The sequence below is a fragment of the Cricetulus griseus genome, chromosome 3 (assembly GCF_003668045.3).
Source record: "Cricetulus griseus strain 17A/GY chromosome 3, alternate assembly CriGri-PICRH-1.0, whole genome shotgun sequence".
Taxonomy (NCBI): domain Eukaryota; kingdom Metazoa; phylum Chordata; class Mammalia; order Rodentia; family Cricetidae; genus Cricetulus; species Cricetulus griseus.
In genome coordinates, this window is record NC_048596.1 from 38040089 (window position 1) to 38065597 (window position 25509).

At 36.8% G+C, this 25509-nt stretch overlaps 1 protein-coding gene across 5 annotated transcripts in view; it reads left to right on the forward strand.

Moving 5' to 3' along the window:
* Smc5 (structural maintenance of chromosomes 5) overlaps window positions 1-25509 on the forward strand; it is a 65183-nt gene that overhangs the window by 13344 nt on the left and 26330 nt on the right. For all 5 annotated transcript variants that reach the window (XM_027406514.2, XM_027406518.2, XM_027406515.2 and 2 more), the window contains exons 6-13: window positions 97-237; window positions 2725-2886; window positions 5218-5289; window positions 16433-16688; window positions 18243-18397; window positions 21268-21381; window positions 23221-23315; window positions 25048-25180. In XM_027406514.2, the coding sequence (XP_027262315.1) occupies window positions 97-237; window positions 2725-2886; window positions 5218-5289; window positions 16433-16688; window positions 18243-18397; window positions 21268-21381; window positions 23221-23315; window positions 25048-25180 (1128 nt within the window). The remainder of the gene's footprint in view (window positions 1-96; window positions 238-2724; window positions 2887-5217; window positions 5290-16432; window positions 16689-18242; window positions 18398-21267; window positions 21382-23220; window positions 23316-25047; window positions 25181-25509) is intronic.

Below are 25509 nucleotides of genomic sequence, written 5' to 3' on the forward strand. Positions count from 1 at the left end.
AGTTTTGATTATATTGTGTTTCATTGTTAAAAAATTTGACTTCCCATGTTTTTTTTTTTTTAATTTAAACTAATTGTTAACAAATGCTTATTTTAGACCTCCTGCAAAGAGAAAACTGAATATCTAGAGAAAATGGTTCAGAGAAATGAAAGATACAAACAAGATGTGGAAAGATTCTATGAACGAAAGCGACATTTAGATTTAATTGAGATGCTTGAGGCAAAGAGACCATGGGTGGTAAGTGTTAATTATCTGAGGTAAAAATAGGTGACTCTTCAATGTCTTAGGTTGTTGCTTTCTATTGCTGTGGTAAACACTGTGACCAAAAGGAATGTGGAGAAGGGTTTATTTCAGCTTATAACCATGCTCTATTCTGAAGGGGTATCAGGGCAAGAACTCTAAGCAGGAACCAGAAGACAGAAACTCAATCAGAAGCCATGGAGGACTGCTGCTTCCTGGCTTGTTTCCCATGTCTTTCTTAGCTGCTTTCTTATATCCCCCAGAGCTACCTGCCCCAGGGATGGCACCACCCACAGTTGGCTAGACCCTCCACAGCAATCATAATTTAAAAAACTGTAGGTCAGTCTGATGGAGGCAGTTTTTCAATTGAGGTTCCTTCTCAGGTGACACTAGGTTGTGTGAAGTTGACAAAAACCAAACTAAACAAAACAAAATCAATGAATGCAGTGACTGAGCACTTATAAAGCCCATCTTTATAAGTAGGCACTCACTTTGTATTCAGGTTAACTACTGCTTTTAAAGTTACATTACATGTCATACATAAGTATTTTTCTAATTCTTTGATACATGCTAATTACCACATAGCAAATAGTTGATTGAGTCGCTGTTGTTAATTCTTCAGTTTTTAGTCCTTAGCAGGTCTTTGCTTTTTTCCTTAATGTTAATGAGCTAAAGTGTTTATTTATTCATATTAAAAATAAAGTTGCAGGGGAGGGGGCATTGCTCATTGCCAGAGTGCTTATCTAGCATGCTTGATGTCCTGGGATCAGTCCTCAGTGCCACTGAAAATATTTGTGTGTGTGTCCCCAGTAAGGTCATTAAGAATTCAGTTGAGGTATGCCACATGTAACTAAAGTATCTTAACTGTCTTCTCATACTTCATGATTTTCCTAAAACTCTGTTATACTTCTGTTACAATATGACACAAATTTATTGCCTATGGCTAGTTGGAATGAATAGTGCATTTCGTTGATAACATTACTTAATGGGTAGAAAAATTAATTTTCCTAGTGTTTGTTCCATGTTTTCAGTGGAAACAGTTATTAGAATGAAAGTAATGTCTGACCATATGTATATACCAATGTATACATATATTGTTTTGTTTTGGTTTCTTTTGGGGGAGATGGTTTTTAGAGGCAGGGTATCTCTGTTTAACAACCCTGGCTGTTCTGGAACTCACTCTGTAGACCAGGCTGACCTCGAACTCACAGAGATTTGCCTGTCTCTGCCTCCTGAGTTCTGGGATTAAAGGCAAGGGCTACCACTTCATAGCATGACCATATATTTATGGCACTTTTACTTCCTTCAACCACGTTTTACAGTTTTGTTATTCTTTTTTTTTTTTTTTTTAAGATTTATTTATTATGTATAAAATTCTGCCTGCATGTATGCATACACACCAGAAGAGGGCACCAGATCTCATTATAGATGGCTGTGAGCCACCATGTGGTTGCTGGGAATTGAACTCAGGACCTCTGATCCATCTCTCCAGCTCCCAGTTTCATTATTCTTAAACTTTTTCCATTCTGTACCTTCTTACTGCATTTTTCCTACTTACTATTTTTCACTCTGTCATTTAAAGTGTTTTAATTTCTTCTCTTGTTTTTAAGATTTATTTATTTTTGTGTGCATTGGTGTTTTACCAGCATGTATGTCTGGGGGGGGGGTCAGATCCCCTGGAACTGGAGTTACAGACAGTTGTGAGCTGCCATATGTTTGCTGGGAATTGAACACAGGTCATCTAGAAGAGCGGCGAGTTAAATCCTGAGCTCTCTATCCAGCCCCCAATTCCTTCTTTTTTAGGAGATTGATTTTAATCTTTTTAATTTAAAATCTGTAGAGCTTTTTTTCTCCTTTGCTTTATTTCATTCACTTTTGCAAAAGTTTTGTTACTTTTAATTGAGGTTAGGCTGTGTACATAAGTACCTTAGGATGTCAGAAGACATATGATCATTTAGAACTGTAGTGGTGGGTTTGAACTGTCCCTTGTGTATACTGGGTCTTCTGAGCAGGAAGCACTCAACTGCTGAGCCATCTCTCCAGCCTTCCCAAGCCCTATTCACTTGTATTATAATATCTACTTTAGCATTCTCTTTTCTTGTTACTCAGCAAATATTTAGCTAATACCTCTGGAGTGACATCTCTTTTTGTGAGAGGTTATTCTCGATTTCACTCATTTGGGTCCCAGGAATTTAACTCATGTCAACAGGCCTGATAGCGGTGCCTTTACCTGCTAAGCATGTCTCTGGCCCAGACATTGTTTTTGTTAAGCTAGTATCTACATATTTCTTTTTGGTTGTTTGTTTTGTTTTTTTCTGAGCTATTTTTTACCTTTGAAAATTGATAGTTTTGTTTGTTTACCTATTCTTTAATCTTGCCTTTATTAGTAAATTAAAAGAAAATCGCTGCTTACACTTTGGCTTTAGTAGGTGTTAATTTAAATTACTTAATGTATTAATTTCTGTTCCTTGAATTATTTGTAAGGAGTATGAGAATGTACGGCAGGAATATGAAGGTGTAAAGCTAGTTCGTGACCGAGTGAAAGAAGAGGTCAGAAAGCTTAAAGAAGGGCAAATCCCTATGACTCGCCGAATTGAGGAGATTGAAAGGCAGCGTCGTACTCTGGAAACTCGAATCAAAGAAAAGGTACTTTGTTGTTCATCTTTGGGTTGTCTGAATTTTATTTAACTTAGACAAAATAAATGCTTTTCATGTCTTTGAAAGTATTTTCTAAGGTTCACTTTCAGCTTTTATTCCTCAGGTTCTTTAGGAATTAATTTACGATTTTTTAGAGCGTGTTATGATTAGGGAGAATTTCTACCTTAAAGAAACTTCAAGATGATTGTTGCTGGGTAGATTGGCTCAGGTTAGCACTTAGGACACTGAGCCATTGAAGCTAGCATGGGCTACAGAATGAGAACTAGCTTCAAGAGAAAAAGTGTTTGTTTTCATTAAAAACTGAACATTTTTCTTAGAAACACTGAGCTCCTTTTCTGAGAGTATTGTATGTCTTTTATAACTTTAAATGTTTATGTTAGTGAATTCTAGCTTCCCAGAGATACCTAGGGGTCAAAGGTGTCTTAGCGTTTCTATTGTGGTAAAACACCATGACCAAAAGCAATTTGGGGCAGAGACGGTTTATTTCATATGACTGACAGATTACATCCATCACTGAGGGAAGTCGGCAGGACCTTGGTTAGAGAAACTGAAGCAGAAACCGTGGAGGGGTGCGCTTACTGGCTTACCTGAATGCTTTCTCACACAACTCAGGTCCACTTGCCCAGAGGTCACACAGCGCATGACCCCTGTGGGCTGAGCTTGCCCACCTCAGCTATTAATCAAGAAAATGCCCGATAGTTGTATCCACAGGCAATATGAATAGAAGCATTTTTCTCAATTTAGGTTCCTCTTCCCAGGTAACTCTTGCTTGTGTCAAGTTGACCAAAAAAAGTAGCCAGCACAAGAGGCTATTTTGAAAATGGTTAAATGTCTGCTTGTAGAATATGGTAATTTTCTCCTCTGTGGGCACTATATTTCAGTGGATACCTAAAACTGAAGATAACACCAAGCCCTATGTAGTTTGAATATCCTTGTGCAAAATGCTTACCACAAAATTATTTTAAAATTATTATTCACTGTTTCTGGAATTTGCATAGACTTTACCAACTGATAATCCCGTAGTGTGAAAATCCAAAATTTGAACCTTTTTAACAAACAAAAAAAAAGTTTTAAATTTTGAAGTAGTGTAGATTCCACATTTTCTGATTTGGGGTGGTCAACCTGTATTTTCTCCCTCCTACTTATACATATGAGTGTATTATAAATGGGGACATTTTGTTCTAAAGGAAGCATATTATATCTTTTCTTGTCATGTCTAGTTGCCAGTGTGACCACTTTCTTTTGTTGGGACCATTACTAACCTAATAAGGCGTATTGAATAAAAGCAGTGCGGTCCCTCAGCAGTCAGACTGCTAAAACTGAGAACTGCTAAATGGTAAGCTTATTGTGGGCGTGCCTCACCCAGCCTGATGTTAGGGATAGTACAGTAGTGCAGCTTGACATTTCATAACGCAGTTTAGAATGGCACACAGTCAAAAAGTGACACACTAAAACTACGGATAGTTTATTCTTGGAAATTCCTACTTAATATTTATGGGTTGTGGTTGATTACAGACTTGACAATGCAAAACCATAGATTGGGAGAGGGAATGGGGTTGACTTACTATAATACGATATAAGCAGATCCAGAATTTTTTGTGCCATTTTGGAGATTTGAGTAAGTGCAGTTAAAGTCAAAGTATTGGCATCTCCTCAGGTACTTCCATTGTACATTGGATAACTCAAATAATTCATCATTACTATGAGCATTCAAAAATTTAAAGCAAAGATTGTAGATTCACTTTTTGGACAGGTCTTTTCACTTTATAGTTGGCAGTCATGTTAATAGTAATTGGTTATAATTAAATTGTGGATTTATAGGTTCTTTGTATCACCTGAAGTTACTGCTAAATTACTTTTTTGTTTGTTTGTTTTGTTTTGTTTTGTTTTGCTTCTCTGTTCCTAAAAGAAGCCAGCTATTGAGGCAGTCTCAAAAAACTCCATGAGCCCATGCTTATGTATAAATGTACATGGTCCATAATATTTTAGAATTCTTCTCCTGAAGGGGTGCCTTTGGCTTCTGGGGTGGCACATCGTATCAGTCTATGTATCTGTATTTTACTATCATAGGGAAACAAATCTGTAGAAACAAATGTATGCACATGTATTATTATTACTACACCCACTCTTTAGTATTGGTAGGAATAACCTTTATAGATTTCCTATACCATTAGTAATTTGGTATAATTATGAACTTGTTTTGAATTCAGATGTGGCAAAGTTTTGTTATGGGTTGATTCACCTAATATTTGGGTGGATGGGACTGTGTAATTGGCTTGAGTTTTTAATTAATCTTTCCTTTCTGGTTCAATCTTGCAGGCAACTGAGATTAAGGAAGCCTCTCAGAAATGCAAACAAAGGCAAGACATTATAGAGCGGAAGGATAGACATGTAAGACTCTCTACCAAAAAGTTGATTACCTTAATTTACCATAACTTGTTTTCAGGTGGGGACAAGTAGTTATTATAATTATTTGGAAACTATTCAAAAATCCTCATTCTGATAGCTTCTCTGTGAGGGAAACTAAGATTTGTAAGTAAGTATAGTAGATGTGCAAAAGATAATTGGAGGAAATTCCTCCAAGTTACTCATGTGGCTACATCTCATATGTTTTATGGTTTTCTAATTTTGGTTTAAAATGCTGTAATTTTTATAGTCTTTCTGTCTGTCCATCTGTCTGTCTATCTATTTTTTACTTGACAGGATTTTTCTGTGTAGCCTTGGCTATCCTGTAAATCATCCTGCTTTTGCCTCCTGAGTGCAGGGATTAAAGGTGTGAACCACCACACCTAGCTTCAAATGTTACAAATTTTAGTGTTATCATTTGACTAAGATTGCTTAGAGGATCTTACTATTTTAATTCCATAGATAGGAGGTTTTTTTTAGGGACAGGAGTGGTAGGGAGTGAAATCAGGGTTCTGCTCTACTCCAGCTTCCCATATACAGAATTTAAGATGTGGGTTGTGGTGGTGGTTTTGTACACCTTGCAGAATGCTAGTTATATTGCTGTAAGGTCACTAAATGTAGCCTTTATGACTAGAATGGTTCTTTAATTTTAAAATTACATTTATTTATTTATTTAATATTTATGTGCATGTACCACAGCATATGTATATAGGTCAGAAAAAAGCTTGTAGGAGTTGGTTGTCACCCACCGTATGGGTTTTTAGCATGGCATCTTTACCCATTGAATCCTTGGCAATCCTTGAATCTTGGTTTTCAATCGAGTCTACTTGTCTCTGGTCTTTTGATTGAGGAATTGACATCATTATATTCAGTTTTTATTGGAAGGCCTGTATTGACATTATGTTGATTTTGTGTGTTTGTTGTTCCTTGTTTACTTCACTGCTGTTTGTGGTAGCTTCTTCTTTTTTTGTAGCAGTGTGCCCGTACTGTCTTTTTCTTTAGTCTGAAGGATTCCTTCAGGTATCTTCTCTGGAGCCTGTGTAGTCATAAATTCCTTTAGCTTTTTATTTTTTTGTTTGTTTTGTGGAAAGCTTGTGTTTTTTTTTTTTTTGTTCTTAAAATAGGACAGATTGTTTAGCTGTGTGTAGTAGAGTGCATTGGCACATATTATCTTTCAAAGTTAGAAATATATCATTCCAAGCCTCCCAGCCTGTTGGAAAATATGTTGTTTTTCTAGTGGGCCTGCCACTCCATGTGATTGGTATTTTTCTCTTGCAGCTTTCAATGTACTTTCTTTGTTCTGTACATTAAGTGTTTTAATTATAATCTGTTTGGTGTTCTAAATGCCTTCTATACCTGGATCAGTATCTGTATCTAGATTTGGGAAATTTTCTCTTATGGTTTTGCTGAAAATGTTTTCCATAGATGGGAGGTTTCTGTCCCACCAGGTCCTGCAGCCCTTTAGTCCCAAATAAACACTCAGAGACTTATATTACTTATAAACTGTTTGGCCGATAGCTTAGGCTTCTTACTGACTAGCTCCCTTAATTATTAGCTCATAACTATTAATCTCTGTATTTCCACGTGGCCTTATCTTGCTGGAGAATACCCTGGTATTCTACCTTCCCAGTAGCTACATGATAATGTCTCTCGGGCGGCTCCTCTCTGCTTTCCTCTTCCTAGCTTTGTCCTAGTGTAGTAGCCCTACCTATACTTTTTGCCTGGCTACATCCTGCCTATCCATTGACTAAAACAGCTTTATTCATCAACCAATAAGAGAAACATATTCACAGCATACAGAAGGACATCCCCCATCAGTTTTCTATGCTTTTGACATGAAGTTATTCTTTTTTGATCATGATTTGTTATTTTGTCATAATACCCTATAGCTCTTGAATGTTGTTTGTACCTTCTGTTTTCGTCTCTTAATTGTCTGAGTATTCTAATTTCTTCTACCCTGTGTTCAGGTCATGATATTCTGTCCTTCCCTTGATCCATTATGTTGATAAGGGTTTTTGTGAAGCTTTTTATTTTACTTAATGAATTTCCTATTTCTGTCATTTCACATTTATGTATTTATTTACTTATTCGGGGTGTGTGTGTGTGTGTGTGTGTGTGTGTGTGTGTGTGTGTGTGTGTGTATTATGTGCCATGATAGGTGTGTAAAGGTCAGAGAACAACTTGTGGAAGTCAGTTCTGTCCTTCTACCATGTGGGACTTTGGGATTGTCTTAGTTTGGGTTTTATAACTGTAAAAAGACACCCTGACCATGGCAACTCTTATAAAGGAAACTATTTAATCAGAGGTTTAATCCATTATCACAACATGGGGAGCATGATGCTGGAGACATGGTGACATGCAGACATGGTGCTGGAGAAAGAGCTGAGAGTTCTACATCTTGATCTGCAGGTAGCAGAAGCAACTGTGTATCACTCTGCGTGTAGCTTGAGCATATATATATGAGACCTCAGAGCCTGCCTCCACAGTGACATACTTCCTCCAAGGCTGCACTTACCCCAACAAGGCACACCTCCTAATAGTGCCACTCCCTGTCAGCCAAGCACTCAAACCCATGAGTCTATGGGAACCATACCTATTCAGACCACCACAGGGTTCAAAATCAGGTCTTCACAATTGCTGGCATGCACTTTTACTTACCTTTGAGGAGGCTCTTAATGAGAATTTGGATATGATAAGTCTTTATCTTGAACTTACTATGTACCTAACCCAAGATAATCATGAACTTTGGAGTCTACTGTCTCTGTCGTGAACCATCATCTGGGTTTATGCAGTGTTTAGGATAGAACATGGGACTTTACTAATTTAGGTACATCCCCATCCTCCATCCTGTCTTCAGTTTTCACCTTTGTCTGCTTCTATATGAGAATTGCCCTGAGTTTGTCCTGCTTAGAATACGTGAGTTTCTTAGTTCTGTTTAATGGTTTTCTGTGAAGTTGGAAAATTTGGGCTATTTGTTTCTTCCTGTATTCTTTGTACCTCTTTCTTATCTTCTGAAATACTGTTTTGTATGTTTGATATACCACGGGTCTGTACAGATACGTTCATTTTTCTTTTTTGTTCTTAAACGGAATAATCTCAATTGACTTTGTTTAGTTTATTTATTCTCTGTTAGGCTTTTTTAGATCTTTGTTTGTTTTAGGGGACAGGGTTTCTCTGTGTAACAGCCCTGGCTGTCCTAGAATTCACTTTGTAGAACAGGCTGGCCTCGAGCTCATAGACATCCACCTGCCTCTGCCTCCCAAGTGCTGGGATTAAAGGTGTACACCACCAACGCCCAGCTAGATCTGTTTTTGAGTCCCTCTAACTAAACCTTGTTTTGATTAGAACATTTTCAGTTCCAGAATTTCTTATTGGCTAGTTTTTTAGTGTCTACATCTATTGATACTGTCTCTTCAGTGAAACTGTTGTTGATTTTTTTCCCTCCATTTTTTTATTTAAGTTAGACACAAGATTGTTTTACATGTCAATTCCAATTCCCACTCCCTCCCCTCCTCCCCTGCCCCCCACTAACACTCTACCTATTCCATACCCTTTTTGCTCCCCAGGGAGGGTGAGCCCTTCCATGGGGGATCTTCAGAGTCTGTCATATCCTTTGGGATAGGGCCTAGCCCCTCCCCAGTGTGTCTAGGCTCAGGGAGTAGTCCTCTATGTGGAATGGGCTCTCAAAGTCCATTGCTATGCTAGGGATAAGTACTGATCTACAAGAGGCCCCATAGATTTCTGACGCCTCCTCACTGGCACCCACATTCTTGAGGTCTGGATCAGTTCCATGCTGGTTAATATCGGGGTTTTCAATTCAATTCCATTGGTCTACCTTTCTATTTTTATGCCAATACCAACCTGTTTTCAGGATTATAGCTCTATTATAGAGCTTGAAGTCAGGAATGGTGATGCCTCCGGAAGTTCCTTTTTTGTACAGGGTTGTTTTGGCTTTCCTGGGTCTTTTGTTTCTCCATATAAAGTTGAGTGTTATTCCTTCAAGGTCTGTGAAGGATTGTGCTGGTATTTTGATGGGGTTTCTTTTAGATTCAGTTTTCTTACATTTGTAAAATATAAATAGATGTTTTAAATAAAATCTTTAGTCCATTTCTGGGCTTATTTGGATATTTTCTCCATTGACTTTTTTTTTTTTTCCCTGTGTGGATGCCAAACTTTCTTATTTCTTAGACTGTATTAAACATTCTTGGGTTTTGGTCAAAAGTGCATAGTTTATATAACAAAATGTGGCAAGTCTAAAACTCAGTTCTCTTCCTTTCACAAAAACATGATGTTCTTACTCATCAATGATGAGTATCTGCTTGTTTGTAAATACTAAGGCTTGAACCTAGGTTCCCTCTCCAGGCAAGTCTCTACCACTGAGTTATATCTTTAACCTCATTAATGATGTTAATGATTGTATAGTGGCTTTCCTCAGTCTTTATTGGCTTTTAAATCACCGTTGGGTTAGTCTTCTTACAACTGGACAGACTTCTTTACATGCCTGGAACCATTATGTGTGCCAGAGTTTGGAGAGTGAGTATGTTGGTCTATGTCTTCCCCACTTAGTCTTGTCATGTTCTGTTTGTTGATTTCTAGTCATTTTTTTAAATAAGTGTTGCCTAGATTATAATAAATAAATAATATATAATAAATATATATAATACATAAATCTATAATAAATGACTTGCGGTCATTTCCATTGCAAATACACACATCTGTTCCAGTCTTTACTTCCTGTTTTTATAGACTTCAAGGGGAAACAGATGAGAGCTCAGGTCATCCTGGATATGCACAGTCCTGTTTACGTAGGTACCACCTGGCTGCCAGAATCTTCCAGAGGCCTAATTGAACAACACAGTCCCAGCTTCTCTATTTAAGATATTTGCTTTGCTTGTTTCCTACAAATGTTATTGTTACCCCTCTTCAAGCAGCTATGATATTCAGTAATTCTGCTGGTTGTTTATGACAAGTGTGTTCAGGAACAAAGTTGTTTTGTGCTAGGTAAGCTGTGAGTTAGACTGGATAAAGAATACTGTTTTCTAGGAAACTGCCATACAGAACAGATAATGACAGTTCTCCAAAAGTTGTTGGGTTCCTGGCTTTTACTATCATTGTGGGTTATTATCGAAGATATGGCAGAAGTGGGGAGATAAGATAGGTTTAGGAATGGGGCATGTTTAGAACTTTACAAAGCTTATTACTTTTACCAAGATTCAGCATGCATTTGGTTTGGCTAGTTAATGTTTCCAAGTTTGCTACAAACATTTGGTTAAAGTAATTTTGACCGTTTTTGTCATTGTTCATTGGTTTTACAGAGAAGAAGGTTATAGAGTTTCTTATTTCACTATCCCTGATGAAATCTAAATCTTTTCTATGTCTACAGAAAAGTGTTGCTGGGAATTTAATAAGAATTGTGTTAAACCTTGGGGGAGAATTGAAATTTTTACTGTTTTGAGTCTTCCACTCTTGGAACACGGTATGTGTCCATTTATTTAGATTTTTAGCATTGCCTGTTTAAGTACACATTTCATCTATGCTTTGTTAGGTTTAAAACTTAATCTGCCTATTCCCCCTCTCTCCCCTCTCCAACAAGATTCTATGGATATTTTTGAATATGTAAATAGGGATAGCCTTAGTTTTTCTTTTCTGATTTGTTTGTGGTAGTTCCTTTTTTTGTCTTACTCTACTGGTCAGTCCTTCTAGCACTGTTGAATAACAGTGATGAAAAGGCTATCTCATGATCTTAGGAAGCATTGATTTCTACCACTAAGTATGTATATAGTAGACAGTAGACTTTTTATAAATAGTATGCACTTTATAAGATTCTGGAAGTCTCGCTACAGGTTGTTTCTGAGAATTTTTATTTGGAACAAACTTAAATTTTGTCAAGTTCCCTTCTGTCTATTGATATGTTTGTATTATTTTCTTCTTTACACTATTGATATGGTGGATTTGCATTAATTACATTTTGAATAGTGAATCAACCTTACTTCCCAAACATGAACCCCACTTAATTGTGGTGTATAAATGTGCACCTTTCTTTTCATATATGAGCAATATTGCTAACATTTTGTTAACAGATTTTATTTTTTTTATTTTTTTTACGGTGTTCATGGAGGATAGTGTTCTTTAGTAGTTTTCTTTCTTCACTGTCTGGGTGTTGGATAGTAACTAGTTTCCTAAAGTAAACTGGGAAGTGACTTTCTGAAATGGATTGTGTATGGGACTAATAATTCTTTAAACATTTTACATAATTTTGAAGTGAAACTACTTGGTTCTAAAGGTTTGTTGTTGTTGTTGTTTTTCTAATGAATGTATTTAGATGGGGATGGGGATAAATACTTCATACTTATAAAGTCAAAGAACAATTCGTAGGAGTTGGTTCTTTCCTTCCACTATGTGGGTTCCGGGGATCAAATCAGCTCAGGTTATCAGGCTTGGTGGTGGACACCAGCTGAGCCATTTTGCAGGCTCCCTTGAAATTTATTTTAAAAGTATTTAAAATTGTGAATTCAGTTTCCTAAACATGAATTCAGATTGTTCAAATAGCCACTATTTCATAGTCTTATAAGTTTTGGTAATTTGTGTAGAAAGCAAATTGGTTTGCTTTGTTCAAATTATCAAATTTATGTGTGTCTTTGTATCCTTCAGTACATATCTAGAGACTGTAGTGTGATAACATGTGTTATTTCATGAACAAGTTATATTTCTTCCTCCTAGTTCTCTTTTTAGTATCTTGCCAGAAGTTTGTTAATTTTACTGATTTACCCCTCTTCCTTTAGCTTCATTGCTTTTTTTTTTTTTTTTTTTTTGCTTTCCTATTTTATTTTTCCTTTCTTTTTATTCTTGTCTTTTTCTTCTGCTGCTTGCTGTAGTTTTATTTTGCTCTTTTTCGGGGTTCTTGAGCTGTAATTTGCTGATGTGAGACATTTGTGAGCACTCTTGGTGATATACATTCCTTTCACCACAGCTTGAGCTCTGCCCTATACACTTTGATACGCTATATTTTTATTTTCATTCAATTTAGTGTTTTCTCTAGTTTTCTTAGGATTATAACTTACTTTCCATTTAATAAACTTTTAAAAATAGTTCCTAGCTTGAGACTGTTAACTTCTCTATAAGTATTCTTGTGTATCTTTGTGTTTGCGCATGTTAATGTTGGCATGCGTACATGTGCCACAGTGTACATGTAGAGAGGTCAGTAAACATCAGCAGCCAGCCCTCACCTTTTATCTTGTTTGAGACAAGATCTCTTTTGTTGTTGGCCACTGTACCAGCTAAGCTTGCTGGCCCATGGACTTCTGAGGGTTCTCATATCTCTTCCTCTGTAGGAGCGCTGGGATGACAGAAGTACAGATTTTACATAGGGTCTGGGCTTCTTAGGTAGATTTCTATTGCTGTGATAAAGACTATGACCAAAAGCAACTTGGGAAATAAAAGATTAATTTCACTTATAACTCTCAGGTCACACACAGTTCATCATTGAGGCAAGTCAGGGCAGAACTGGAGGCAAGAACCTAGAGATAGGAACTAAAGCAAAACCCATGAGAAACTGCTTACTGGCTAGCTCCTCATGGTTTTCTCGGCCTGCTTTCCTAGAAATCCCAGGGCCATCTGCCCCCACTGGACTAGACCTTCCCACATCAGTCATTAATCAAGAAAATAAAAAGACTATAGACTTGTCTACAGGCCGTCTCATGCAAGCATTTTCTCAGTTGAGGTTCCTATTCCCAGACAATTCTAGCTTGTGACAAGTTGACAAAAACCAACCCACACAGGTTCTAAACTCAGGTCCTCACACTTGCTTAGCAAGTGTTTTACCTTCTGAGCCATCTTCCAGCCATTTGTATGCCTTTTTGTTTTCAAAGGCCTTATGCTTTTATTTCTCTGGGGAAATTCCTAAAAGTGCATTTATCTTTGGTTGTGTGTTTCTGAGACATCTGTTGATAATTTATCATAATAGTAATTGATAAAACTAGGCTTGCAGTGTCTTTGGATTATTTCCAAAGGTCTTTCGTTACAAATAATTTGAAAAACTCATTTGAAGTAGTCTCGGAAGGGATAGAGTTAGGTATTTATAGGAACTGTTCTTACACTGTGGACGATGAAAACTGCAGATGTGGTGAGTTTAAAATAAGACAAGAAGAGGAACTCTGATTTTAAACTATTCTCTTAATGGAGTGTGCTGCAAGGACATAAGCTGACTTAATAGTGGAAGACAGCAGGAAGGCTAGGAATGTCAGTGTGTCCATAGTAGTTTTGACTGCCATTTTTGTGGCTGTAAATGCAAAATTAGACCAGTTTTCCAGGATACATTATTTCAGTTGCTTAGATATAGCAGAAACATGTAGTTAGATAGAATTAAGCTTATTCTTTTCCAGTGTAACATGTGAGTTGAGGATCAATGGGTCTTAGCAAGGGAATGATTGAATGGCATGTTATGGAGCCCAGTTGACTAAAGAAGTAAAGGAGATGATGGATTGAGATGGTAGTAAATGGGTCAGTAAATTACAGGACCATGTGGATTTAAGAAGGAGGTAGACTGGGGATACTAGGCTGAATATAGTGCAAAAAAGGAAGGTTTTCAGAAATACAGCTTTCAGAAGCTGTGTGGGTTTTGGTGATTTACATTGTCTACAATATAAGGAAAATATCATTGAAGTTAAAGAAGTAAAGAAACACAGAGACCAAAAAAGATTGACTTTCTGTGTTTAGGTTGAAGTCACATGACCCACAGGCATAATGATGGATTAAAGAAGACAGTGAATCAGGTGCCAGAGTCATCAGTCTGTAAGTAGTGAGGGAGAACTTTGAGGGAAGTAGTTAATTCACAACAAGGATGATGGGTAGCAAAGTCTGAGACAACGGTTTTAAGAGAAACTGAAGTAGGGTGCAATGAAAAGAGGAAGGAGAGTGATTGCCATGAGGGGACCTCTACCCATGGCCTTAAACCTAAAATAAAGGTTTATGGTCAGTCACTCCTTGAGTTTAGTAGAGAAATATCTTCCAGAAATACCCAAGTTTCAGCTAGAATAAGAAAGTACATTCAGAGAGATTGAGCGATACTAAAGGAGGATCTAACAAAACATGAAGATATGAGATTTAAACTTGCTGTGTCCTCAAGTTCAACAACAGTACCAGTCGTAGTGGGACTGATGAGATTATTGATGGTATTTATAGTCTGCTGCAAGAAGGTAGCAAGTGTGCGACAGTTGAGAAAACGGCCAAAAAGTAAGGAGCCATTGAGATGTATTTCTGTTTTTTAAGGTCTTAAGTTTAAAGACCTTCTTTTGGCAAACATTTTGCCCAATCTACTGGATTTTTATTATTATTATTATTTATTTTAATAGCATGGTGCTGAGAGTATTAAATTTATATATGTTCAGTTTCTTGTTTGTGGGGTTTTTTTTGATTTTTTGGTTTTTTTTTTTTTTTTTTTTGCTTCGACATTTTAAAATGTTTATGTCATTTCTTGTTCTTATCCTCTGACATGCTCACTTATTCTCCTGAATGATTTAGATTCTGTGAGTTTTGTGACTTGACACTGTGATTTCTTGTCTGTTTCTTTAATTTTCTGTGTGTGTGTGTGTGTGTGTGTGTGTGTGTGTGTGTGTGTGTGTGTAAACGTTCTATTATTTTCATTTCTTTCTCTGTGTTTGATATACAAGACAGGATTTGGCATGTGTTTATTTTCTTGATAGCCCCAAATTTGAATTTTCAGGAATAAATTCCTAATGACAGGTAATAAAGTGTGGTGCTTTCATATGACAAGACATGATAACTGAGACTAAAATTTTATTTTGCAACAATATGTGGGGAAGATAGTAAAAATGCTGCCAGTAAAACTTGTGTGATCCTATTTAATACAAATACTTTATAAATAAGATACAAGTAGACATTGAAGAAATATAAAATCTTAAAGACATTTCCATTATAAATTATTTTTATTTGCTCTAAGTCTGCATTTTCTGTATTTTTATAATTAATTTATTATAGCTTATATTGGAGAAAAGAAATAAATGTGAGTTAGAAATAAAACTGATCTATCTTAACACAACATCCTAGTTATAAAAGTAAATTAAATGTAGAAGTATACATTTGTGTATATGTTTTTGGTTTGTTTGGGATTTTTAGATTTTTTTTTTTCTTTTTTTAATGTGTATGGTGTTTTGCCTCCTTGTATGTCTGTGCACCATGTGTGTTCTTAATGCTCTCAGAGGCTACAGGAGGGAAATGGACCTTGAACCTGGAGTTACAGATGTTGTGAACTGCCATGAGTGCTAGGATTTACCCAGGACCTTTGAAAGAGCTCTTAATCACTAGCCATCTTCCAGTCCCCCATTTGTGTATGTCTTAAAGAAAATGGTATTTTTTATTTTTGGTAAACTATTTATTTTGATTAAATTCTGTTGACAAGTGACAACCAATACATCTGATTTTAAAAAATAATTTATACTGATTATAAGTCAAAAGTTTAAATATCAAAGTTGATGATTAAAATTTCAATGTTAAGTTGAACTTGGCAGAACATAGTTTTGTTAAAAGAAGATTCTTTTGGCTTAAAAGTAAGAAGTTACAATTAGTATCATTTCTTTTTTAATTTTGGTCATATGTGTGGTTTATATTTACTTTCTGTAAATATTTAGGCAGCTGGTTTTACATGTTTTTATTTGCCAACTATTTTAATGACCACTAACTATATGTTGTTCTTAAGTACTTTTGATATACTTATCTGCTAGTATACTTCTCTCTTGTTCTTGTTGTTTTTTGTTGATTTTTGAGGCAGGGTTTCTCTGTATAGCTTTGGAGTCTGTTCTAGAACTCACTCGGTAGACCAGGCTGGCCTTGAAATCACAGAGATCCGCCTGCCTCTGACTCCTGACCCTATACTTCTCTCTTAATGAGAGGAGTGCCCACAGAGTGAGTGAGTGAGTGAGTGAGTGTGTGTGTGTGTGTGTGTGTGTGTGTGTGTGTTGAGCCAACTCTAGGTCTTCTGTGTGTTAGACAAGTCAGCTCTTCCTATGAGCACCATACCACTGCCCTAGGCAATTTAAAACTATATTATTGCAAAAACCGAATAAAGCAAAAGAAAACAATGTCAGACACTAACCTACTTTTGTTTTGTTAGATTAAGGAACTTCAGCAGGCCTTAACAGTCAAACAGAATGAAGAGCATGACCGGCAGAAGAGAATAAGCAACACCCGCAGGATGATAGAGGACTTGCAGAATGAGCTCAGGACTGCAGAGAACTGTGAGAACCTTCAGCCTCAGATTGATGCCATCACAAATGATCTGAGGCGAGTTCAGGAGGAAAAGGGATTATGTGAAGGCGAGATCATTGATAAACAAAGAGAAAAGGAGATGCTAGAGAAGCAGAAACGGAGTAAGTTTCCCAGGGGCAATGAATAGTTTATAAAATGGAGACTTGCTTATTTCCCCTAATCTCATGCTCTCATACTGATTTCTTAGATCAAACTTGAGATCTTTGATCCATTTTAATCTGTTTATCTGAATGGGTGGTGCTCCCCATCAGACCCATTATTATTGTGACACTCCTGCTTCTGCTATCACATCATATTTCAGTGTTGCTTAATTAACTTTACATATCTTAGTTTTCTCTGAGTATAGATTTTAGCTCAAATTGTCCTCTCTCTCATCTCTCTGTTTTTCGAGGCAGGGTTTCTCTGTGTAGCCCAATCTGCCCTGGAACTCACTCAGTAGACTATGCTGGCCTTGAACTCACAAAGATCCACCAGCCTCTGCTTCCCAAGTGCTGGAATTAAAGGTGTGTGCCAGTACCACCTAACCTCCTTTTTATTATTATTTCCAAAATTACTGTATTAGTAATACTGACATTTGTTATCTTAATAGTTGTCAGTATCGAGTGAACATTTTGTATGATCAGGTACGCTGCAGTAATACCATCCTTGCTTTTCATATTCATGCCTCTCCTCTCTGTCTCTCTCTGCTTTCTGTTTACAAAGTGAAGTTTTATTTGGGACCGTAATTGTATGTGCTTTCCTGACAGACTTCTAAACTCATTTACAGCCAGGTATATTATAATTGAATTGCATTTTATTGATAAGATTTTTAAGGGTTTTAACTAGCCTTTTTTAGAAAACAGCATTTGTTGCTTATCTACAAATTAAAAACAAGTTGTTATTATTTGTGTAGCTGAACATTCAGTTGCCACTGAGAACATATGCAAGTCAGAAGATAGTCTTCTGGAGTTTCGTAACAAGCACTTTTATTCATTAAGTAACAAGCATCTCACCAGCCCAGCATTTCCTTAAATTTGGAAAGAGAAAAACCTAACTATTTTTCATATTGTTTTTTTTTTCAATTCTGCATCTTGCTGTCCTGCTTCCATCTAACCAGGTTGTTTCCAAGGCCTTCCCTGTGGTCCTCATCTGGGATTTGTCTCATACAACACCTGCACTGAGTAAATCTATTCCTAAATTCTGTCATCTCCTCCCAACCCCCTCCTCCTCCTCTTCTGTTTATTTTCTTACGTTGTTAGGTAACTTTCTCAGAAGAGATACTGAAAATTACACATGAAAACCATATGTGTTTTTTTGGATTACCTAAGAACATTTTAAATTTAGTATTCTCCTTTCTTGATTATGTATTCAGTTCTACACTAAAGGTGGAACTGAATATCCATTTTTTTTTCCTCTCAGAAAAAAAGAAATTCTCATGGCCCTTGCTACTCTCTCTTGTGCTAAAAAAAAAACAACAAAAGAAAACAACAACAACAAAAAAACCAGCTGCCCTACTTTTCAGTAGCTTCAGGGTCATCTTAGGTGTTATTTAGAAAGATTTTGGAAGATTTGTCCTAGGTAGTATTTATAACCTCTAGATTGAAGATACTCTGTATTGTTTATAGGTTGATATACTAATGTTTTCAGAGAAATGATACTTTTCCTTCCAATTTTAGGTGTGAGTGATCATATCATACGTTTTGACAATCTTATGAATCAAAAGGAAGATAAGCTGAGACAGCGGTACCGGGACACATACGATGCAGTATTGTGGCTGAGAAATAACAGAGATAGGTTTAAGCAAAGAGTCTGTGAGCCCATAATGCTCACGGTAAGAAATTTTACTTATTTTGTGGTATCAGTTAGCTTTACTATTAGGGTAAATGCAGATTTTGTTGATATAAGAAGTCTTATTTTTGTTAAGACCCTGAGGTTTTTTTTCTTTTTTGTTTTGAGACAGGGTTTCTCTGTGTAGCCTTAGCTGTCCAGAACTCCCTCTAAAGCCTAGGCTGGTCTTGAACTCATGAGATCCGTCTGCCTCTACCTCCCTCCTGAGTGCTGGTATTAAAGGTGGACACCACCACCCACCTAAGACCCTGGTTTTTCCTCATTGGACTTGTAGTTGCAGGACTAAGTCCACACATGAGCTTTTTAAAGTGCCCTTGAACCATAATAGTATATAAAGCCAATGGATTTTTTTTTTTTTTTTTTCTGGGACGAGGTTTAAAACCAAAGGGGCTGGAGAGATGGTTCAATCTATGAAGTACTGATCATGCAAACATGAAAACCATAGTTTGAGCTCCAAAAAATATATAAAAAGAAGGTAGACGCTGGCAGTGGCATGCCTATAATCCCAGCACTGAGGAAGCAGACAGTAGGATCTCTGGCCATCTAGTCTAGCTAGATTTACAACTCCAGGTTCAGTGAAAGACGCCATCTCAAAACCAGATAAATTGAAGCAAAACTGAGGAAAACACCCTACATCAGCCTCTGGCATCTATGTGTATGAACATACACGGGCACACACACCCCATAAAAAGATAGGAAATTTGGGATTTTCTAACCTAAAATCATGCCTAAAATAAGCTTGCTTGACTAGTTTTTAGATTATAGTATTATATTAAAAACTGCTTAAGAGGCAGAAAACTGCTATAAAAAAAATGTTGATAAGTGATGCTCGATAAGATAACCAAGAAAATATCTCTTACAAAAGCATTCTGAGGATTTTGTGAATGAAGCAAGTGATTGATAGTGTTGATGACTGGATCATTGGGAATAGAAAAGCTGTGGCAAATAATGTAGTGAAATTTGGTCATGAATTTAATAGAGTGAGTTCCATCAGACTATTAAGTGATTAGTTTGGCTTTATAAAATAGGTTGAATAGAGTATATAGAAATTTTTCATTTAAAAAATGTGAAATAGGAGGCTGCATCAACCAGATGATCTCAAGAGTGATATCTGCTATACTTGCTGGTCTGCATCTTACTCCTTTGTGAAGGTGTAACTAAAATTCTCTTAAAAGTTTATTTTCCACTGAATACCAGAAAGAAAGGAGCAGGATTCTAAGAAACAGAAAGTTGAAGAACCAATGTGTTATATAAAGTTTACTTAAGGATATGCATTTACCTGGAGGAAAAAGACAAATTATCCATTGATAGAATTACACAAACTGGCTGTTGACCAAAATGACTACTTTTGAGATTTTAAAGAATTGGCCATGGAATGAACTGCTTACCAAGATGAGGGCTTTTGGTTCTCAAGTGGAAAGATATTTCTAATAATTATAACCTGGAAAAACTTAGGAACCAAATCCTATGCTGGCTCATCCAGAACAATTATTTTTGTTCATTCTAGAAGTTAAAGTGAGCATCAGCTTACGTTTGCATTCATTTGTACTTCTTCCCATAATGAATTGAATATGAAAAAACATGCAAAATGACAAGCCCCAGATGTTTATAGAGGGTGTGCTTAAATGATTGTATCTTACATAGATGTTGTCTGTCTGCATTCCCATTTTCTACACTTACTGATGTTTTCTGGAGAATAGTATGCCAATGTTTTATAACAAACCTTTTTTTTTTTAACCATACTATCTTTTTTAAAAAAAAAAAAAAAAAAACCACTATTAGGGCCTATTACATAGTAGGCAAGTGCTTTCCCACTAAGCTATATCCCCAGACCAAAGCCCTGTTTAAAAATAGCTTGTTTCATGATATAGCATCTTTTGTGAATACCTTGTCTTTGATCTAGCTCTCCTGTAAAATCTAATAGCACTTTCTAGTATATCTTTGTAATGAGAACTGTGTGGTGCTTTCCTTTGTATTTTGCTCATCCGTTTGTAATAAAGATTTAATATTATTGAGACAGTCCTCCCCTCACCTGTCTTAATATCGTCCATAGAAGTGAGCCACTTGTGCTGAAATGCCTAATTAGTAAATATTTTTAACATGTTAGTAGAAGTTGTGTGTGGTGGTATATGCCTATGATACCAGCACCTATGAGATTGACGTGAGAGGATCACAAGTTTGAGGTTTGCAGCACAAGCCACGTAATGAATTGCAGGTAGAATCACATAGTAGTAAAAAAAAATTATGTTGTAGTGATGCAAACTTTTACTTCTCCAAGGCTCAAATAGGTGATTGACATAACAAGTTTTTTCTATGTATTTTATGAAGGGTTTTTTTTTTTTTTTAATGGTTTTGTACCCATTAAACTATTGCCAAGTATAATAAGAAGTTTTTGTCAAGATTAAGAAAATCTTGGCCAGGTGGTGGTAGGACACTTCTTTTATCCCAGCATTTGGGAAGCAGAGACAGGCAGATCTCTGTGAGTTCAAGGCCAGCCTGGTCTACAGAGCTAGTTCCAGGACAGGCTCCAAAGCTATAGAGAAACCCTGTCTTGGGGGGAAAAAAAGAGGAGGAGGAGGAAAGTAATAAGTTTAGGGAAAGATGATGAGAACTGTTTATATTCGTAGGTAACAGTCTCCAACTTCAGTGAGTTAACCAGAAGAAAACTAAAGCTCTTTCTAAGATAATTTAAAACTCCTTGTGCATCAGATCTTCATGTGTTTTTCTGAGTAACAAATAAAATGTTTTGAAATTACTTAGCAGTAAATTTAATCTGATTAAATAAATCCAAGATATATTGCATACACTCTAATATCAGTGGATTTCAGAAAAACTAATTTTCCCCTTTTTTAGATTAATATGAAAGATAATAAAAATGCAAAATATGTTGAAAATCATATTTCATCAAATGACTTAAGAGCCTTTGTGTTTGAAAGTCAAGAAGACATGGAGGTTTTCCTCAAAGAGGTAGGTACTAACCAATAATATGTTCTCATTGACATGGCCCCTTCTTATTTTCTCCTTTATGGGTTTGAATTCTCCTTGTGTATTCTCTGGAAAAATATCCCCTTCCTTATCCTCAGTATACTTACTCATTTTTTTAATGTAAAATGACCTGAAAGAGGTTTTAGAATGTTAATATGTGCATCACAAGTGAAACCCCTTCATTCTACTGCCTCAGCATTCATTGTTTTATGTTTTGCAGGATGTAAAACGTATGTGGTTCAGGTTTGGGGTTTTTTTGTTTGTTTGGTTTGGTTTAGCTTGGGTTTTTATTCCCTTTGAAGTAGAGATTTGTTGTGTTGTTTTGTTTTGTTTTGTTTTTGTTTTGTGGGTTTGTTTTTTTTTTTTTTTTTTTTTTTTGGTTTGATTTGGGTTTCTTTGAAACCAAGTATCTTACTCACCTAAAACTCACCAGTTACAGTAGGCTGGTTGGCCAGCAAAGTCCAAGAGATCTTCCTGTCTCCACCAACCCATACCTCCCTAAGGCAGTACAATAGAGCCAACCCTGTTAGTGCAGGTGTAGATGAACCAGCCCCAAAACTGTAAGCAAAAGAGAGCTGCCCCCATTTCTCATCTGTCTTATGGAGGCATGGATGTGGGAAGTAGCCCTTCCCACACCCATCAATGCCTCGGACAAATGGGAGGTCTCTGTACCTGTCCAATGCTTTGGTTATAGATACATGCTGCCCTAGCCAGCTTTTATGTGAGTTAATGTTAAGAGTTATGAACTCATGAGAAGTACTTTATGCACTCCCTAGCCTCTCCCGTCCAGCCCCCCTCCCACTTCTGACTGTTGCTTTCTCATGGTCCACTGGAAGTTTTCCATGTATTTATGGTTGAAGGATCAGCCAAATATTAAAACAGGTTTGAGTATTCTGAGGTCTCTCACTTGGCAGAATCCTGCCAAGAATTTACCCTTTCATTTACATAGCCATTCTGGTCACCACAGATGCCATCCTCTGATTTCTTCAAGCCACAGACTACATCTTTGTACATAAATTTCCATTCCTATAACTCTCCTGCTTGATTAGGGAATGTTCTCAAGTCACATAAACTCAGATTGTAGTTAGTTCCATCTCTCTAGTTTGTTTTCCCCGTGCTTTAATAGTTATTATTTGAAATTTTGCCTAGAGTTTATAATCATTTTTGGCAGATAGGTAAGTGAAATAATCTGTTTTGTTGTTGTTGTTATTGTTGTTGTTTTTAAGATAATTTATTATGTATAGTGTTCTGTCTGCATGTATCACTGAAAGCCAGAATATGGCATCAGATCTCATTACAGATGGTTGTGAGCCATCGTGTGGTTGCTGGGAATTGAACTCAGAATCTCTGGAAAACCAGCTAGTGTTCTTAACCACTGAGCCATCTCTCCAGCTCAAGATAATCTGTTATTCATGGAAGTATAGCTACCATCTATATATTTTGAAGCCAAGTCCAGACATCCTGTTTCATCTGAAAATTCAGTACATATTTCTGAAAGAAATGGACTCTCAGATTGGTGTAGGGGCACATACCAGTAATCCCAGCCCCTGAGAAGCTGAGGCAAAAGATAGGGAGTTTGAGGCTATCCTGGAGTACATAGTGAGTTTCTGTCCACAGAATAAGTAAGACCCTGTCTTGAGCAGGGAAATCAAAAGCAGAATAACCCGTAAAGTAGAAAAGCTCATAATGAATTTAGGGGGGTAAAGTTAAAGGGAAATTATAAAAGATAATGCTTTGCTTAAATTTCTGATCATCCTAGCAATGCCAGTGGGAATATGGTTAAGCACGTGGTAATTAATACTGTCTTTTTCCTGAATTTAGGTTCGTGACAATAAGAAGTTAAGAGTAAATGCTGTTATTGCTCCCAAGATTTCATATGCAGACAAAGCACCCTCAAGATCTCTGAATGAGTTAAAGTAAGTTGAAGGTATTATTAGAAATAATTTGAACACTGAATAATTTTAAATGACATTTAATTCTTAATGTAATATGTTTGTTATAAGCTGTATTAGATCTGCTGAAGTGTCAGGTTGGGAAAAGTTCAGGCTTAAGAATATGCCAAATCTCATGTTCCATAAAGGTGATTTTTCAAATTAGTAGAGAACGGTATTGGATTAGTTAAAGAAACATACTAAATGTCTTTTACTAAAGTTAAAAGATATAAGCTAGCCATTGGAAATAAGCAGTAATGAATCATTTTCTAATGCAAAAATAATTTCTGTGACAAGTGGTGGTGGCACACACCTTTAGTCCCAGCATTTGGTGAGGGAAGCAGACAGAAAACACAAGCTTCCTTCTTCCATGTCCTTTTATGTGGGCTGCCACCAGAAGGTATGGCCCAGATTTAGGGTGGGTCTTCTGACCTCAAATGATCCAACCAAGAAAAGGTCCTCACAGGTGAGTCCATCTGTTAGTTCAAGGCCAGAGCCAGGGCTTTTAAATAGAAAAGCCCTGAGTTAATAAAACCAAAAATTATAATATTAATAATTTCTGTAAGGACTAAATGTAAAGAAACAGTTTTATACAATTATATGTAAATATCTGATCTCTGGATATAACTAGACATTCTTAATATAAAAAAGGTAAGAACAGGAACAGGAAAAATAGTCTATAAAAAATAGATTGTAATCATAAAAGGCTTAAACTTAGCAGCAAAGAAGAAAATAGAACAAGTGATTTTAAAATCCTCTACCATTGTTAAAATGTCTTAGTTACTTTTCCTTTTTTCCTTATTTTTTGGATTTGTTTGTTTTGTTGTTGTTGTTTTGAGACAGGGTAGCTTTGTCTGTTCTGGAACTCACTGTGTAACAGGCTGGCTTCCAAGTGCTGAAATTAAAGGCATGTGCCACCACTTCCAGCTTTAGTTACTTTTCCATTGTTATGAAGAGACACCATGACAAAGACAACTTATAAAAAAAAGAATGTGATTAGGGGCTTGCTTACAGTTCCAGAGGATTAATAGAATCCATGACCACCATGGTGAGGTGTGTGGCACCTGGCAGGCAGGCATGGCACAGGAGCAGTAGCTGATCCACTGGCACAAGGCAAAGCGAGAAACTGGGCCTGGTATGGACTTTTGGAACCTCAAAACCCACCCCCAATGACAACTCCTCCTCCAATAAGGCCACACTTCCTAATCCTTCCCAAACAGTTCTACCAGCTGGGATCAAATATTCAAGCATGAGCCTATGGGGGCCTTTCTCACTCAAACCATGGCACAGTAGTTACTTACTGCTTATTGACTGCTTGTCAGAAATCAGGTTGTATGTCTGAGGATACATGCGTGTACCTCTGGTGACAACCTCTGGTTTGATTTCTCATACTTTTCCATTCTCAAATGGTTTTTGGTGTGGGGGAAAGGACAAAATCTCATACTGTCCTGGAATGTATCCAGTAGGGTAGACCGTGTTGCTTGAAGCCCCAGTGATCCAATGTCTCCACCTCCCCATTGGCATAATAAGCCAATGCCATTTGCCTGGAGATTTTGTATGGGTAGTGGGACCTGAACTTCAGTCCATTGCACCCAGACTTTCTTGTTGTACTTGCAAGGCAAGCATTTCATCTGCTGAGCCATCTCCTTAGCCTACTAATCAGGTTTTTAAAGTAATATTTTAAGAAGAAAAACCAAATCAGTCCTTTTCTTTTCAGACAGTATGGCTTTTTTTCATATTTGCGAGAGCTATTTGATGCACCTGATCCTGTGATGAGTTACCTTTGCTGCCAGTATCATATTCACGAAGTTCCTGTGGGAACTGAGCGGACCCGAGAAAAAATTGAACGGGTAAGAAAGTGAAGATGTAGAAACTCTTCGTATTTAACAGTTGTAATAGGACATAAAACTGTGGCTATTAATGACCATTTTAAATAACAGAAGTGAAACAAGTTACCTAGAACAAATTAATAAATACTTTTATTTTTAGAAGAATTGAGTAAAGTTAAAACCTGGAATGCCTGTATGCTCTTAGCTGTTTCTGCCTTGCTTGATATATATATGGTAATTTAATCTTTAAAAATCTTATACTCTGCCAGGCTGTGGTTCACACATTTAATCCCAGCACTCAGAAGCCAGAGTCAGGTGGATCTCTGTGAGTTCGAGGCCAGCCTGGTCTC